The 19,687-nt window shown below is 32.1% G+C and overlaps 1 protein-coding gene across 4 annotated transcripts in view; it reads left to right on the top strand.

Moving 5' to 3' along the window:
• PCLO (piccolo presynaptic cytomatrix protein) overlaps positions 1–19,687 on the top strand; it is a 382,570-nt gene that overhangs the window by 300,888 nt on the left and 61,995 nt on the right. For 3 of the 4 annotated variants that reach the window (XM_081079464.1, XM_081079465.1, XM_081079466.1), the window contains exons 14-19: positions 2,848–2,898; positions 6,104–6,228; positions 8,663–8,689; positions 16,204–16,297; positions 17,006–17,077; positions 18,606–18,786. In XM_081079464.1, the coding sequence (XP_080935590.1) occupies positions 2,848–2,898; positions 6,104–6,228; positions 8,663–8,689; positions 16,204–16,297; positions 17,006–17,077; positions 18,606–18,786 (550 nt within the window). Of the gene's footprint in view, positions 1–2,847; positions 2,899–6,103; positions 6,229–8,662; positions 8,690–16,203; positions 16,298–17,005; positions 17,078–18,605; positions 18,787–19,687 lie in introns of those variants that run through there. The other variant, XR_013995323.1, reaches the window with a different exon arrangement.

Raw genomic sequence — 19,687 nt, forward strand, 5'->3', positions numbered from 1 at the left:
TTTGTGAGACTCACTTATCACGTTATAGAAACATCCCAAGCCAATTATTTTAACCTTCAAACAGCTGAAGCACAAGTTCCCATGATGTCTTACCTAAGATCTGTACCTTCTCAGGGTCAAGTCTCTCATATTGTAACAGCTCTGTTGAGATAAGTGAGAGAACCGATCTTTGTTGTCCTCATGACTTCTCTCAGAAACAGCTGCAAGGGAAAAGCCAGGGCTGGCAACAGACTTTCCCAGGCAGGGGGAAGGGGAGGCAAGGCCCCTTCCCTTGTTTTTCTAAGGCAGCTCATTGGGGGTCCCCACTCGGCTCCACCTAGCTTAGGTTGTATCTCCCGTGAGATATCTTACCCGTCTTTGGCTGCAAACCATCTTTTGGGGATCAGACAGAGAGACATAAGGTATAAACACAAGGATGGAACAGAGTCCCAGAAAGGCACAATCTCACAGACTCTTCTTTCCTTAAGGAAAGACATGGAGGGACATTTGGCTAGGCTGTTGTGCGACTACATCTATTAAGCATTTTAAATGACTATTCATAAGTAATTATTAATCTATTAATAATATATCAATTTAAATGATTGCTTCTGAATAAATGTAGGTAAAATATGAATCTAAATTAGTAAATACATTTTAAAATTATGTCAAGTATATAAGATTATTCTAAATTATTATTTTGCTTAGATAATTTAATATAAATTTTTGTCTTCAAAATATTTATTTTGCTGCGTTAAGCTGTTTTGTCTCTGAAATTCTAACCAGAAATTTTTTATTTTACCTTTCAAGTTTGAACAATTTCTTCCAAGTCAGAGTATAAAGTGCTTATTAATTTTAAGTGTTCTTTTGAAATAAGTTTTTGGTTACCCAAACTTTGCTGGTCATAGCACCCTTAATGTTCCTTTTTTTGTTTGATTTTCATGGTGCCTATGTGCCCAAAAATATCTAGTTTAATTTATTAAGTAATTAGGTCCAATCAATTTCATCAGTATTTATGCCCTAACTTCTTAGTAATCATTAGAAAATATAATACACGTAAAATGAAATAAAAATAATGTATCTGTTTCACTGTTAATAACTAAAAAATGACATATTAGTGGGATATGTGCACCTACTAGGTATTAGAATACTTTGAATATTAGAAGTATTCAAACTGTGGAATCAGATTGGACACTAACACTCTCATTTTCCTGTTCCACACCGATCTCACTAATTTTTCTTGCAGTGCATTTTTTGTCACCACAATCATCAAAAACCCACCTCACAAAGATATGACATCACTGAAAAAAAAGTGTCGACTCTAATCTTGAAATGTAACTGCCTGTACTTTGCCTGGTGTCCAACAGATACTGCTGTTTTTCCTTTCGTAGTTTAAAATATCCCTTTATGTCTTTTTGAGTTCCCTACCACACCCTGAGACAAATAAAAATGGTCCATGAGTTTATTCTCTGCATTAAATCTAGTTACGTTTGTGTCATCATATGTCAAATAAGCAACAACTGTTAAAAAAAATCAAAACAACATAAATTACAAATAATCATTCTTTATTTTTTTTGTCTTATTTTTTACTTTTTAACCTCAGTCGTTCCTCAACTTTCCTCATTGAGATAAGAGGGTATCTGTAGATTTAGAAAAATCCCCATCTTTAATTGAGATATAAATAGATTCAGGAACTTGTATAGTCCTTTTTCTAGACTCAGTTTGCTTTCCTTGAAATGTAAGTATTAAAATTATTCAGTAAATCTAATTTTTCAATAACAGTTTATCCTCTGCAGCCAGAGAATAGCTTCACTGTTAATAAATGGCCATTCTTATAAATGAGCTGAATGAGTAAAGGATATATAGCTTAGAAAATTTAACTCCCACCACACAACGTTGCCAATGATTGCATTATTTTTTGTCTTAGTTATTTGACAGAATAAGACCTGGAATATAGCTGTCTTCTTTTGATCACTCTCATTTCTAGGATAAAAATCTAAAGGAAAAGGTAGCAGAACAAGTATATCCACCTAAGTATCATGGATCTTTCCTTTTCTGGTTAATTATTAAAACAAAAAAGATCAATATATGTACATTTGTAGTGCAGCAAGCTGACCTCCATTTGAGTAAATATCTCCCTATATTGATTCCACATTGTCTGTTATAGATCTGGGGTCAGGGACATCATCTCTACTTTTGGACAAATATTCCATTGAAATATAATAAGTCAGCAATCAGTAATTTCTTTAGCAGTATGAATCAGTCTACCAAATCACATTCCTAACTGTTTTTAAGGCTGTACTACCATAAGGAAATTATTAAGGCAATAAGAACTTATATAGAATAGCATGGAATTGTAATTAAGAGTGAAATATTAGGAAGTGATGTCCTGAGTAATTCACTCTAGAAGAGAGCAGGGAGGGGCTGAGCACCCAAAAAGAAATTACGTAGGTACAAAGATGAACTTTCATAACTTCTGATAACTTCTGTCTCCCAAGCAGTAGTTGTATAAAAATAATTATATTTTTCATTCCACTATAGATCTTTCAATCCTGTAAATACTTAAATTTAAGTACTTTTAAATCAAAAGTGTTTATTTTCTTCAGTAATTGAAAGTACATTACTGCCAGTAGGAAATAATAGCTTCAAAACAGTCTTAACACAATGAAAGGTAGATTTATGTATCTGTTAAATTAAATACGTATTGAAAGGTACAAGCAGGCAGAATAATCTGAAGCAGCCAAATGGATGAAATATATTTTCCGGACAGTGTGCTCTGACCAATTAGAAATTAATTTCAGAAAGAAGTTGAAATGGTAAATTCAATAAAGGGTCTATCCATTAATATAATGCATGTTTTCAATATTACAGCCTACTGATGCAACAAAGGTGGTCTCTCATCCAATTACAGGGGAAATTCAGGTATGAAAGATATTTGTGGTTTTTTTTAATATCATCATTATACCATTTTTGGGTTTTGTTTGTTTGTTTGTTTTTTTGTTTTCCCTGCTTGATTTACTGAATTTGTAAACACTGTTAAAACCTTTCCTTTTTTATAACATACACAGACCTGTCAAGGAAAATTTCAGTTTCATAAAATAGTACTTTAATACAAACCTATGTTTTGTGAAATATAATTATATTCATGGAATTCTATACTTTGAAATCTGACTGATAGCTTATTAGTATCAATATGTTTTATGCCTCAGTTACTTTATATTTGTTAAATGTGTTTCAAACATGACAGATTCTCCTGGAAATCTGAAGGTTCCTCTTGAACAGTTTTATGAATCTTATGCTATCCTCATTTCTTCCTGTGATAAACAGCTGTTAAAGAATTGCTGAACAATTTTTATAGAGCTGTGTTTTTCATACTGGAGGTCACAACCAGTTTGTAATTTATAAAATCAGTTTAGGGGATTTTGTAGTACCCTCTTGTTTAGCCCTATGTACCAGTGTTTCTGTGTTTGTGTGTTATATTGTAACATGTATTTGTTACTGTGGGTTATAGTAAAAAAATATTAGAAAAACGGTGCTTTTGATGATACCAAAAAGTAATTTAGGGTAGATAAGAAATGTCGCATAGAAAGAATTAACACAATATAAATAATAATTATTTCAAGACAATAAGGTTCAGACAAGAGAATGAGAACAGCGAGTCTTAGCTGCATCTCCAACGCATTCTAGAGAAAATTCTAGAGAAAATTTTCGTGAGAGACTTCAAAAAGGATAGCAGAGATTTGAACTAATTTGAGGATAAGCATACAGAAAGGGATATGTGTTCCTGGATAAAGAAATGGTACAAAGGAATGTTCTGCTGCCAGAGAGTAATGAAATGAAGAGATCAGCTTTGTTGCAGTGAAATATTCCTGTAGAGATAAGTTTAAACTAAATTTAAAAGAACATTGAATATAAGACAAGGAGGAGTTAGCCACTACATAATAGGGTGATCAGTAAATATTTTAGAGTAAGGAAGAGACTAATTGAACGAAATATGTAACAAAACGTCATACAGCAGTGGCCTGCAAGAAATTTTATAATGGAGAGGACACACAAAAAAACCTATTGCGTGATTATTTAGGTGCACACTAATTAAACCAAAAGTGGAATGTGAGAGTGAAAAATAAAGAAAAAGTGCAGAAGGTAGGCACCTTACTAAGAAGGACCCAGCAGTATGGAGCCTGATTAGCTAGGTACTCTTGCTGACTCACTGCTATCTCCCACTTCTAGAAACCAGACCCTGTTCTTTTTTCATTTCACAAGCAGCAAAGAAAATGCTAGCTTTTCTGATTCATAATTTATCTCTCTCACTCTCATGTTTTGTTTACATTTCTTGCCCATGGACCAATATTTTCTGTGTTTCTTTTTGGTTTGTTGTTCTTATTCTTATTTTCTTTTCTCTTGAGTAGTAATATTTAATTGTGTAGCAGAAATTTACACTAACAATATTCCTTCTTAATTCTTCGGGTGTCTTATCTTTTGGGCGGGGGTATTTTCTTATGACAGCTATTTCCTTTTTTTTTTTCTTTTAACAAATCCTTATTCCAAATAAATCCTTATGTAGACACCCAAACAATGCAGCTGCCAACACTGGAGTAGCTCTGGTTGAGAATTACTGGGGATATATCTCATTCTTCCTTGGAAGTCACCTCTGAGCCACTCTTGTGTTCTCCAAGGTCCTACAGAGTATATTTTGAAAAGCACTACCTTAGGGAAGCCTGAAAGTTTTCATCTCAATAAGAAATGATTTTGGTGCCTTGTCAATTAAAAGTGGACTTAAAGGCTGGCAGAGGAAGGAGAAAATGGGGGAGGATTTATCCTTTAAAATTTGTAAGCTATTCTAAATCTCAGTGAAATTAATTTCAGAATAATTGTGTGTTTCAATATCCCATTATAGCACACAGCTTCTGCAGTTCTAAACTTCCCATTTCTTCTCTTCACGGCACTTTGTTTTATGTTTTATGGTGATCAGACTCTGGGCTTTTCTATGTTGAGAAAGGCCATTGAAGATTTCTTTTCTGCCACAAAGCATAACCAGATCAAAATTATGCAAAAATGAAGAATTATTTTAATTAAGAATTATTTTAATTATGCTAAAATTAAGAATTATGAAATTTTAAATAAAGTTTGACTCATCTAAATTAGTCCATTTTCAACATAACCATAGCATACCTGTTTTGTATGATTATAAAAATATGTTAGTATTTTTATTTATGGATTTCCCCTTTGAAATACAGATTCCTTCCTTCTTGTTATTTGATAAACAAAATGAGCATCAAATAGAAGTTAAGTTGTATTCTAATGCAAAAGACAGTTTTGAAGAAGAAAAATTAAATTATTTTGAATTATGCAGCCTCCGCAAGTATTTATTAAAAATATGAATCTTTTACTATTCAGTGACAATTTTGCAGCAGCCATTAAGCATCATGAAGCAATGCCCCTTCTTTCCTCCTCAGCTTCTAAAATTAGAAAACAAGGTTTCATTATGTTAAACTTTCACTGTGTTAGAAAAAAAGCAGGCAGAACAGAAAGAAAAGCTATAGGCTTAACATCAGATAATGTAATATAGGAAGAGATAAATTTTACACATTCTTAAATATTCTTGCATTTTATTACTGATAGATTTATCTTTAAATAATGATTTCACCCACTACTAATTATTTGGTGAAATGCAAAAGACATTTTAAAATAAATTTATCAACTAGTTAATTTATTTTTAAAATCCTGATCATTGTTTTCATGAATGTTAAACAACATTTACAATTTTCCTAAGAGTAGATATTTAGTTTAAAAATGCAACTGGCATTCACTATATGATTTTCCTTCTAAATGAAATTTAGACAGGCCAGGACTTTCACCAAGGGAAGAATGAATAGCACTTTTACTAATAATTAACATGTGCCTAGGAGCTCCCAATTAAATTAGACGTTAACTGGTCTGTGCAGTTTCAAATAAAACGGAGATGAGGTTTGATGCTTCTTATGAGAACTAAAGCTACACACACACACACACACACAAACACACACACACACACGTATTGGTAAAATATTGAATGGTAATGTACTGTATGTGTTTTTAAAAGAAACAGAAAATAATATTGACCAAATCTGTTGCTCTCCCCTTTAAGCTTCAAATCAACTATGATCTTGGAAATCTCATAATACATATTCTCCAAGCAAGAAACCTAGTCCCTCGAGACAACAATGGTTATTCTGACCCCTTTGTTAAAGTGTATCTTCTTCCTGGGCGGGGGTAAGTAAAGAAACAATGTCTTCTAAGCGCTGCATCTCCTGATTTGTTAATAAAAAATAGCGATAGTGTCTTCTAGTCTCTCATTTCAGAGTTTAGTATACTTTCTCTAGTTTACCCACGTTTAATATTTATTTATTTCCAGCTATTAGAAAAGGTGGAATTAAAATTTGTAATTAAGCCTTAAAAGGTTGTAAGAGAGCCATTGATTATAATAAAACTTGTCTATATGAGAGCACATCAGTATTTCAATTCTGAAAACCACTCTTGCTATGACCAGATTGCCTGTGAAACCATTTAAGAAATTATTTTGGTGGCAGTTAAAGAATTAGCTTCCATTCCCAAATTTATTTGCAAAACCAATGTTTAAAGGCTCATAAGTTTCTATTTTACTTTTTATAGGGCATGTATATTATCCAATATACTAAATGTTCATTAAGTGACTTGTTGATTTGTCCTTCTTTATAAGCGTATTTCAAATCAATGCTTTAAAACTATAAAATTAAAAGAGTAATAATTAAAATGCTGACTTTGATAAGTAAATGAAAATTATCTCTAGTGCTCTTTGGAGATATTTAATTTTCACATAATAGATGCAAATTGTTACGTGCTAATACATACATCAGTACTCAAGTTAGTTTTAACAGTGATTTGAACCCAACAGATCATTATATCTTATCTGAACAATTTGTATTAGCCAAATTAGCATAATGGAACCATAAATAATTGGAGGTATAATTTTAAATTTTTGGACTGGTAACTTGAAGATCCTGGTTTTATTGGTGTTAATTTTTCATTTAATTTGAGGAGTCACATTTAAATAGTACTTTTTACTTGGAAATTTCCAATTGTACATAAGTAGAAAGAATAGTATTATGACCCACCATGTACCCATTACTCAGCTAACAATTATCACTTCCTAGCCAATCATGTTTTATTTTTCCTTTATATGCTCCCTCCATATAGATTATTTTAATGTAGGTCTCAATTATTGTAACATTTTTCTGAAAATATTTTAGTATATATTGCTCATTTCAAAAATAATTATAATACCACATACCCATAATAATTTTTAAATTCGTAAATAATGCTTTAATTTCCCCAGCTGCCTCATAATATTTTCCTACTTCACCTGATGACCTAATTGATATTTATACAACATTCTACCCATCAATAGCAGAATACGTATTCTTTTCAAGTGCACATGTAACATTCACCACGATAAACTATGCTCTGGGCCATAAAACAAACCTCAACAAATTTGAAAGCATTGAAATTATACAAAATTGTGTTTTATGCCTGTAGTTTGTTTGAACAGAATCCAAATTAGAGTTACCCATTGCATCAGAATCTGCTATTTACTAATTATACCACCACGGGGAAATCACCAATTCTTTGAGATTTAGTTTGCTTATTGATATTGAGAGAACCAATGTAGGTTAAGAGCCATAATTTTCAGTTTGTCAAGGGAATAAAATTAGATAATGCTCAGAAAATAATTTGAAAAATGCCAGGTGCTATGTCAAATTCAGTATACAGCCTTTAATTTTATCCTACCCAATAATTTTATTTAGAAACCTAGAATTGCTGGTATTGTTCTAGTGTGAATCCATTGATTTACTTTATAGTGATCACTAACCAGCCATATAGTGCAGAAAAAGGGAGTTTTTATTTTATGTTAATTAACTTATATCTTTATGTAGTAATTATAACTGTAATTTGGCTGTGTGTTTTAAACATGGATATAATGACAAACTGATAACTACATTCTGTCTTTGATTTGGGTCATTAGACCTTCAGTATTATTTAATCACTATATAATAGGATAAGAGGAAATCACCGCCAAGGTTGTATCTCTAATTAACATTTACTAATGAGTGAAAGTACAGCACTGTCTTTTATTTTCTATCTCCTCTAATAATGTCCTGTAGTATCACCTTTTGAACTATATGAGAGTGCCTATATTTTATTTATTACAGTATTATGTTTCAATTAGACTGTTGCAAACTTGAATAACCAGCAAGAGCAGGCAGGTAGCATGAATATGTCAGTCCATTCTGGGAAAGGAGTAAAAGGGAAAGGTAAGAATGAAGAGTAAGTGTCCCACCTAAAGCCATCCTAATGCAACTTTTCAAACAAAATGTTCCTGCTCGGTGGGATCTGGCCCAAAGGTGGCTAACATGCTACTCCAGTTCCTAGCCCTTTTATTAAATATCTCCTAATTACTACAGTGGCCAAACTTTGAGTTTTATTACACTTTTGAGGTATTATTTTCATTTTAGTTCTAAGATTGTCTCCCTTATATCATTTGTATGATATGGTATATCCCCTCTAGTTATTATTCTCATATTGTCTTATTTCTATTCCTAACTTTTTCCTTCCTGTCTTTCCTCCTTTCCTGTTGTATTCTTCACTCTCTCTCTCGGAATCAATGCAGTCAAGTCATGGTTGTCCAGAATGCAAGGTAGAGTTGGTGCTCTTTCAATGTCAAGCTATGCTGTAACGTCTAGAGTTTCATATATGCCTTTATACTTCTTTGTCTACATTCACCTGCAGTTCAACTTGGGCTGTAGTTTTCAGTTTTCTACATGTTGCGTCTATTGAATTAGGCTAACAACAAATTGTTCCAACCACAATGTTACTAAATAAGTTTAGAAGACGTGTGCAATAGAACATAGAAAAGTAGAAAATATTAAAAACATAGAAGAGGTACTAAACTGTAACTAAATATATAGGTATATATAGTCACGGGATGTGGAGTGTAACATAGAGAAGATCGTTGATGGTATTGTAACAGCTATATAAGATGTTAGAGGGGTAGTAGCTTGGAGAGTGGGTTATCACTTTAGGAAGGGTTTAAATGTCTAACTATTACATTGCTTTGTACATCTGAAACTAATAAAAAGAAAGGAAAGAAAAGAAATAAAAACATAGAAGAGTATTATTAAATAAGGAAATATCACTCTGAAGTTAGATATAACTCATTTTCATTCATAATGTGTACACTAAAATTCACTTAGCTTCTCATGTGATAATCATGCCTTAAGATTTCCTTAGTCTTCTGTTACAAATAAAAAAATCTAGAGTCATTTTTCAAAAGAAATTAACTGATCTGGATGCCTTAAAGAAAATAGGTGACGGGTATTTATCCCTCACTTAGACCTTGATATTGAAATGCCTTTAAACATTCTGCGCCACAAAAATATTGCTATGTTATATAGAATGCCATAATTGGCCTGCTCCAGTGCACTAACAACAACATGAAAGCATACTTTGTTGGCCAATAATAGGAAACTATTTTCTGTTTGATAGAGCTCATAACATGTTGCATCATTACATTGCCAGCTAAGGCTATCTCTCAGTATATAGCTAAAGGCATTCTTTTGTACACCTCATTGCATTATAACCTAAATGGTTTGTTTACTTGGGGAGGACAATCTTGTACCATCTATATCAATAAAGTGATGGGAATTTTAATCTCGTCCAGACTATTAATGGTTCAGGATTTGTTTTTGTCGGTGACATTAAAATTTGATGTTTTTACTAAGCCTGACGAGAAGTACCCAAACGAGCCTTTCTCTGACTTTTAAAGGCATAAATATTTAAATATTTTAAAGAATAGGATTAGTCACCAGAAACTTTATAATGCCCAGAAACTTTGTTTCCTTGCAACGACATAATTATGGCAAAGAATAAAATATGATACTGTTAGAGGTTGCTTGTTATGACTGGCTCTCTCATCCCAGGATGCCATCCAGATCTCTCAGACGAACATGTGAAATTAGTTGCTTCAAAGACATGGTGTCATTTTAGAACAGACATTATCAACCACTTTATTCAGAAGCTTCTTATCTTTTATCTAGAGAAATGGTGGAAATTGTCAGAATGACAGTTGTTTTCTGTCTTTAACTTAGAAGAGAACATGTTTTGCAAGTGTAAATAATGGTTGAAATCGTTCAGGTTGTGTTGGATTACAATTTAGAAGATCTAGAATTCACTTTCTCATCGTATCTTTCATCCAGAAGTCACTTTTATCATCTCTTTGAGAACTGCCAGTGTGAGAAGGAATTATAATGACAAGATACTGATGTTGTAAATTAGACTGATAAGGCCAATGAGTGAAGTCCTTAAGAACTTGGGTTTCAATATCAGCCCTGCCAAGCAGAAGTTGTGAGGTTTCTCTATGTCCTCTTCTGCTAAATAGGATTTATAATAGCCACCCCCCCCCCGCACCCCAGGCTTCTTGGGAAACACATGAGGTAATGCACCAAAAGTGATAAGCATAATGTCTGGCATACAATAAGCTCTCAATAAAGACAGTTGCTATTATTGTTAGTAATATATATAATAAGCTTCATGTAGCCAATAGTCAGTTATCTCTTCAAAAAAGAGATACAGAATGCTTGGGCTCTGAATTATACCAAATTATTTAGCAACACTATATTGAAAACCAACTTTCTTTTACTCAATAATAAAATGTAACACATTTGTCGTTCTTAAAATTAAAAAATATGTATGTCCTGCTAAAGAATAAGCATTTCACTGGTCCAGTGTTCTTGTCTTCTTTCATTTCCTCTTCCCACCCTCTGATCAAGATACTCATAGGGGGGTGGGGGGTGGGTGATGAGGGTAAAGGGGATCAAATATATGGTGATGGAAGGAGAACTGACTCTGGGTGGTGAACACACAATGGGATTTATAGACAATGTAATACAGAATTGTACACCTGAAATCTATGTAAATTTACTAACAATTGTCACCCCAATAAATTTAATTAAAAAAAAAAAAAAAAGATACTCAGAGGAAAGCCCAAACATCAGCCAGGATTAGGTGAAAGAAAGACAAAGAAAGACCCGGAAGAGTCCATGAACTCAGTTCCTGTTCCTGCATAATTGAGAAATAGAAATAGGGATATCTGAAGGATCTCATTCGGTTTTCTCTTTTTACACTGTGGAGCAAACTACATTCTTTTCCCATTAATGAGATTTTTATTTGATTGAATCTGATTTTAGTTATCATAATACCTATTAGCCCAATTCCTGGTTGAAGTTTCTCCAAACACCCTTGTTAGCATAAACAATTTCCTACATGATCTATATAAAGCACAGGTGTTGTGTGCATTAACAATTTGAAAGCCAAAAATTATTTAATTGCAATTAATTTTAAAGGAGAAAAAAGGAGAGGTGTGTTTTAAGGATCCATCCAATAAACACTTACTTAGCACATGCTGCTCTAGCCACTGTGATAGGTGTTGGGGTGAGAGCTGACAATACAGCCATTGTCTTTGACCTCAGGGAGCCCAGAGGACAATGAAGTGACAGTCCATAAACACATTACTGCACAGAAAAACAGAGCTTACACAATAAGATGTGCTTTGTGTTTCTTTCTGAATTAAAGGACACATCCTCAGAGGAGTACTTTTGGAAAATAAATTATATATATATATATATTTTCCACATATTTTTTTTATTAAAGGAATGCATATCTATTTCCAATAAAGGAAAACCAAATAAAATAAGAGAAATGAAGACCTTCAATTTATTCCATTCTTCTTTCTCAGTATTTCTTTTGAAATTAAAAAGAGAAACATGGAGATCTGTTTTACAGCTGGTTTAAGGTACAAAAATTGTTTTCAAGCACTTTTTTCTGTCTGCCTTAAAAGTATATCTGCTTATAATGACATTATGGGCCAATAACCAAAAATTAAAGAAAAAAGAAATTAGTCAAAACTTCACAGGAATGGAGGTTTAAATATTTGTTTTATAAGCACCATATCCCATCTTGATTAATTGACTCTTTATTTTCCCTTATTAGAAAACTCTGATTGTTAGATATGGCCTAATTGTACTTTAGGTTGGTGGAAGCCTAGGTGAGGTTTTTGCAAGTATTTTTAACCTTTTAAACCGCAATTACCTTTGCACCAACCTAATAATACAATAACTGTATTCTATCAGGTTGTTGCAAAAGTAATTGTGGTTTAAAAGGTTAAAAATACTTGCAAAAACCACAATTACGTTTGCACCAGCCTAATAATTGTCCCATGAGGGAAACTAGTGTGTTTACCAGACAAGGAAGGAAAAAGAAAATGAGCTCCACTTTTTTCTCAAACTGAATTTATGCTCACATTCAACCCCCCCCTCACCCCACCCCACCCCCGACCCCGGCTTACCTGGCCACCTTCAACTTGTAAATCCACAGATTTTGATATGGCTGTGAAAATTGTGGAGTTGTCAATTGTGTAAAGTGACAACACAGCGCATTGGGATCATACTCAAGATGGTCAGTACATAATAATTATAAACAAACAAGTGTTACTGAAGGAATGGCTTTGTGTGGCCACCTCTGCCTCTCAGGAAATTTGAGTCTGCAAAGAATTTCATTGGCATTTGCACAGGTCAACTAGAGATGGTGGAGGCAGGCTCAGGAATAGTATGTATTTACCTCCATTAATCCTAAAGGCAATGGATACCCTGAGTCTAGAGAGCAATGCAGAATCAAATGCATTAATAAGATTAAGATGCTCTGTTAAAATGGACATCTAAAATGCTCCCAAACAATTTCAGTTATTTATGAGAGTATGTGGGCAAAAATAAACACAATAATTATCCCTAATTCCACAACACTCTCTTAGGATATACCATTCAGAATTTTCCTAAGCAACACTAAAATTGATCTAATTTTTGAATGATATTTGTGTATATGCTCAAATATTGTATGTAATCTATATATAGAAATAAGTATATTTAAATAGGAAATATTTATATAGTTATATTGAGGTAAAGCACTTAAGAACTAAAGATCGATAGGGTTAAGAAGACAAACTAGACACCAGCTAATGAAGCCTTCAATTAAGAAAAGTGATGGATTATTCACATTTTATGATAAGCCTAATCAATTGAGTTCAAATAGTATACATTTAAAAGCAAACAACCAGTTTTCCTGTTTGAATTGTGGTCCTATCAGTTAACAGCTATGCAATCTTGCCAACATGCCTTAATTCCTCTGTGCTACAGTTTTTGTTGGTGGTGGTGGTTTTTTTTAAAAATCTATAAAATAGAATGTAAAATGATACCTGTCTAATAGAATTGCTGTTAGGATTAAATGAGTTGGCACATTAAAAGCATGTAGAACTCTGCCTGGGAAAAAGTAAGCATTTAATAAATGTTAGCGGTTTTTATTTTAGTGTTCTTACTTTACAAAGTGCTTTTCATGCATGAATCATATACAGAGGGTGCCAAAAAAATGTATAAAGATTTTAAGAAAGGAAAAAACTTATTAAAATTGTAATACTCAATATATACCAATAACAAAAGATGAACACAAGTCATGTTTGACTTCTGCAATTACAGTCTTTTCAGCAAACATCATACTACACATCGCTACCATAATTCAATTCAACTTCAAGAAATAATACATAGATAACATCTCTTAAAATATGTATGCATTTTAGTGGCACCCTGATATATAATGCTATGTCAACACAACTAAGTACATTTGAGAGACAAGCACAGTTCCCGGTAAAAGTTGGCATTCAATAACTTTTTGTAAATATGTTAGTGAAAAATAAGACCAAAATATGCATGTGAAAAATTAAAACAAGTATTTATGCTTATAGATTCAGAAAAGATGGTAATTAATAAACCCTTTGGAAGACATTTCAGTAATGCAAACTATTTTCATACATATTGACATACTTAGAATTTTAGTGAAAATACATGAGTTTGCATTTGATATTAATATCCATCTTGTTAAGAATATTATGCATTTAATTTTTCAGAATCTGAAAATAGGTAACAATTTTACTACTATTCACTATATTATGAATCTTATCCTTAATATGTTATTCCCATGATCTCATCACCTTGATAATAAAGTCTAAAACAAATAGAAACTTTATTTATTTTTTTTTGAAACTTTAAAACTTACACTACCTTGTGTTTTTCTTCTAAGCATACCTGCAGAGAGGAATAGCCATGAATTCTAAAGTAACAAGCCAAGCAAAAACATAAAATATAAAGGGATCTAGCTTAGCAAAATGATTTCTAAATTTTATTATAAAATATTTCAAAGTTACTTAAAATATAGAAAATAATACCTGTGTTGTTGCTATCCAGATTTACCAACTCTTAACATTTTGTTATATAGGCTTCAGATCTTTTTAATAAAAAACATTTTACAGGTACCCCTGAAGCCCTTTGAAACCCCTGCCCACCTGAGATAATCACTAAATAGAATTTAATAGCTATAATCCCCAAGAGACTTATGATATTAATATATATGTTGTACATGTATACATAATTTACAGTATCAATTCACATAATTTTAACTTTAAATTATGACAACTGACTGCAGTTATCCTGCAAATTTTTTTCCTCAATGTTTTTCAAGATTTATCTATCTTGATATCTGAAGGTATATTTTATCATTTTAACTGCTGCTTGCTATTTCATTGAATGACTATATCATAAGTTATTTATTCATTATTTTCTTAACATACTATTAAAAACAATGTTGCAGTGAATGTTCTTGAACAAATTCCTTGTGCACAGGTGGGAGAATATCTCTAGGGTGGAATAAGTCAAAGTGGAATTTTCTGGGTTCTTGGATACATAAACTTAAACTTCATTAGATACTGATAAATTTATTTAAAAAGTATGTGTACAAATGTCTACTTCCTGTTTCTTTACATCATTGTATATATATTCCCCCAAATTTTTGCAGTGTACCTTGAATGACAAAATTGTCAAATTCTGCTCTAATTGTGGTGCATGCATATGCGTTGATTAGAAGTGAGAAGAGTGCTGCTTTATTTCTTAAATTGGATTCAGTTCACAGTAACTGAAATATGAAGTCTTGGGAGACATAAGTTTCGTGGTTCTCAATCTTGTCTACATATTTGATTTACCTAGGAGATTTTTAGAATTATGATGCTGATGCCTTACCCTAGACCTTTTAAATCAGAATCTCCTTGGTGGTGCAGGCTGGGAGATGTGGTATTGGTTGCCCCACTTCCCATCCTTAGAACTCAGATTGCAGTCAATGTTGAGAATTACTGCCCTTGCACATGGCTGATAAGAACGAAAATAAAGCCAGAGAGAAAAGAAAGATACTTGGCTGTAGATCCATCTGTAAAAGTGTGTGATGAACTAGAGTGTGATTCTCAGTAGCTTTATCTAGAACGGATAGGTACATTAGTGTCTGGGGAATCATACTAGGCATTCCAGGATGTTTTAAACTTGTGGGATATATGCTTCTAACTGTTGCTAAGAGGGAATGAAAAAAGTCAAGGATAAAGTCAAATGCCCTAAGTTGTAATGAATGAGGAAGCTTTTGGATTTGGTTCATCATTTGTAACATAAGCTATTGACATAAACCAATAATTTATACTTAATTAAAATTGCTTTATAAATAAATTAAATATACTATTTTACTAAGCATGTCAGAGTATACTTGAAATATACGATAAAAATGTTCGTGGAATCTGAGCTATAACAACAACCATTTTTCATTCTTACCTCAGTCGAAACATTTATTACAGTATGTTTAGAAAAGAGTGATTTAAATGATGATTAGGCTTTTCTGACATGTTTAAATGCAAAACTATTAGAAAGTTAAACACCAAATTATTATTTATGGGGCAAGAAGATAATGATATTTCCATACAGTTCATGTAATTATCTCCTGCATTCAGGAAGGAGTACCTTTCTAAAATTACAGTATCATTAAAATACATAAAAGCTTCTCTTTGAAAAGCTACTTTAGGGCAAATAAAACTAAAGGCATTCAACATATTTTTAAGTTTTCATTGTGTGTTCAGCTTAAAATAAGGTTTAAGACATGAGAATGATGAGATGATTGCATAGTGACTCAAAACAAAATATCCTCTTAAAATGTCTGTATGCCCTTCAGACTGACTATGAAATCATCAGTTAAGGTAAGTAATTAATGAAGATAACTTTTTCTTTTCTTCCGCTTCAGTGCTGAGTACAAGAGAAGGACTAAATATGTTCAGAAAAGTCTTAATCCTGAATGGAATCAAACAGTAATTTATAAAAGTATCTCCATGGAACAGGTATGCAATTATTATTTTCTATGACAAATTTAGGCTAATATAAGAATAGTAATGACAAAATTCTTGAAAGATTGTGATCTTGAATTCAGAGACCAAAGAATACAAATAGGACAGGAAGAAGATGTCCATATGAAACAATTTACAAATGAGTTGTCTTTCGAAATGAGGTTTATAATTTGCCCCACCCCCCGGAAGATTTCTAATTTGACTGCGAAAGGTTAAGCTGGATATAAATTGTAATATGGGTTCTTAAATTTGAAAGGAAAAAATGAAATTCATTTGCAGAAATATGATGCTACTACTATGTACTTTAGCAATTTACTGACCCAAACAAATCTATCCAAATACTTTATCTAAATAACCTAGACAGTTTTTCAATCTATGAATTGTATCTATTTAAAAAGTATATATAGATGCTGATTTCTGTTTCCAAAGATGGAGGTAGAATAATAGGAAATTAGTAAAGTTACTGTCTTGTTTACAAAATAGTGAGGTTTCTTATGCTCAGACACAAGGTTGGACTACAAAATCATCATATTTTATATTATATTATATTTAATATAAACCCATGTAGTTTTAGATAAAAGTTAAGTATTTTCACATAAATGGAAAGAGTTCAAGAAGTGAAAATAAATGGGTCTATAATAGACGTGTAATGGAAATCTATGCTAATAAATGGGGTTAATGACATTTGGATTTGAACTACAGCTCAAGAAGAAAACACTGGAAGTGACAGTCTGGGATTATGATAGATTTTCTTCCAATGACTTTCTTGGTGAGGTGAGCCTCTGATTTCCTTTTCTTTGTTTTCTTTTGTTGTAAATCACCAATTAAAGCTGGATACAAAGAATATTTCTTAAGTTTATAAGATAACCACATCTGATAAAGTCCTTTGGTGGATAGAATTTATTTTCTGATTTACTCTTTGAGAAGATGAATAGTCGCTCAAGAAATGGTTTTCACTTTGTCACTTGATGTACTTTATTATTAATTTTCAATATTAAATATTAATTGTTTAGATAGAAATATAATGATGTTGTGAATCCAAATCCAATTATGTTAAGTATTTGAGATAAAATTATTATATTATAAAATAAACTGGAATTTTTAAAATGCGTTTTCAGGTTATTTAATTGCTATTTCTTACTGTAGCTATAAATGACTTGATATGACATTTTATATTCTTATTTCTTTCAAGTGTCTGTTACATAAAAAAAAATATCTCTCTAAATATTTTAAGAAGCAAAACTGGAAGTAGGAGAAAACAAAAAAATTATACAAATTCACAAGGAATCTAACCTAGTCATGAAATCTCAGAGTAGGTCAGATCCTGTGATTTTTTTTTTAATCTATCACATTTCAAACAAAATACATTTTGTTTAGTGCCCTTTGCTTAGAACATTACAAATTAATAAATTAATTACACTAATGTTAAATTAATGTTAAAAAATAAATCATCTCCAAGATGATATAACGCTTAGAAAATATGATAGCTCTCCTATTGATAGAGACAATACAAAACACTTGTGTTGTCTTAGAGGCCTTGTTTGGTTCCTAGACTCTGTATCTCACTTCCCCGTCAAACCAGACCATTTGGCCTTTACCTGTACGCTCCATGCTGGTGCAGCCACATAGACTAATCTTAGACTGCTCGAGGATGTAATGTTATATCTGCTGTAATGTCCCGTTGCAAAAAGCGGACTTATTCAAGGCCTTATAATTGATTATAGTTACATGAACCTAGATACCTCCATTGTGCTGGTTTTCTTTTTTTTTTCACATCTCATCAAATTTAAGATGCCAGCAACTGTAAAATGCACCATTATTAATGAAAGAAAAATGTTCCCAATTAAACCAAGACACAGTGCTTTCTCATCATAAACTGTTAGTCATATCCCTATTTCAAATGTGAACGAAAGTATGTTTTAAAATAGAGGGCATCAGTTAGTAATTGTAAATTATTCACTCTTTTTTATTTCATCCCTCTTGTAACTAAAATCAAACAATCTTCAAACTACTAGCATATTTAGGACTAGAATATGTCCATTTAACAAAGCTTTATTTCATAAAGACATTGAATTTTGATTTTACCTTTCACATCATATCCAAAAAAAAAAATTAGTAGTGAAAGATTTTATACAGTTCAATTTATCCAATCATTTATTAAGCACCTACTATGCACTGATTGTTCTCAATATAATGGGTGAAGCAAAACAAGGAAGAAAGCTGCATCATTCTTAAAGGTTATATCCTTGAATAAATTTCAGATCACAGAAAAAAGTAACGGCTTATTATACTTTTTTTTCAGGTATTGATTGATTTATCTAGCACGTCTCACCTCGATAACACTCCTAGGTGGTATCCTCTCAAAGAACAGACTGAAAGCATTGATCATGGCAAGTCCCATTCCAGTCAAAGCAGCCAGCAGTCTCCAAAGCCATCTGTCATCAAAAGCAGAAGCCATGGTATCTTCCCTGACCCATCCAAGGGTAGGAAATATTTCAAATAGAAAAAGCTTCTGTCTATTTGTTCATGAAATATCTTCTTGAATATGAATGTCTGTATATTTAATATCTTTTGGGAGGTTGGATTCTATTGGAAAGTATTTAATGTAAAATCCTGTGAAGAGTAATGGATATGGAATCAGGAGAAATGGGATTAGTCTCAGAGCAGCCCGTAATTGGGTTTTGGGATTGTCATCTTCACCTCTCTAACTCTCCGATTTTTAACCTGTTACATGAAGGTGGTTAGCTATTCGCTCTTTTTAAGCTCTCAAATATATGATAATATGATTTTATAAGATGAATTGGGATATTACATAAAGAAATATAAAAATCACCAACTTCATAGACTAGACATAATCATTATAATTTATACGTATTTCTTTTAGTTGGTTAAATCCTTATTTTTTCATAGGTATATTCTTACTTGTATGTTGCATATAACATACTAACACATATAATTTTGCACCCTGCTTTTTACTTATCATATCAAAAACATTTTTCCCATATCATCAAAAGAATCGGTATGCAGAAATTTACTTAAACCTTTCCTACATGTTGGACTCAAGCTAATTCTATGATTTTTTTAAACGACTAATATTATTTTTTAAAATAACAAATGTCACACATTAGGTTTGGCAATATATATAGGATTCCCATTTGAATGAACTTTTCCTTTTGGAGGTTTGTTACTAATTATCCTGCAACACAATATTAATGCATCATGAGTCACTGCCTGCATGAAATAACCATGTAGTATCTTATCTAGATATAGTAAACTATTTACAAGTATTAAATACATTTTTTTTCATATTTGACTTAAGTATCGCTGCCTTCGCTCCCCCTCTCAGAAAGTACAGCAAATTGAGAAGTGATTCTTCGCACATTA

The sequence above is a fragment of the Rhinolophus hipposideros genome (assembly GCF_964194185.1).
Source record: "Rhinolophus hipposideros genome assembly, chromosome: 18".
Taxonomy (NCBI): domain Eukaryota; kingdom Metazoa; phylum Chordata; class Mammalia; order Chiroptera; family Rhinolophidae; genus Rhinolophus; species Rhinolophus hipposideros.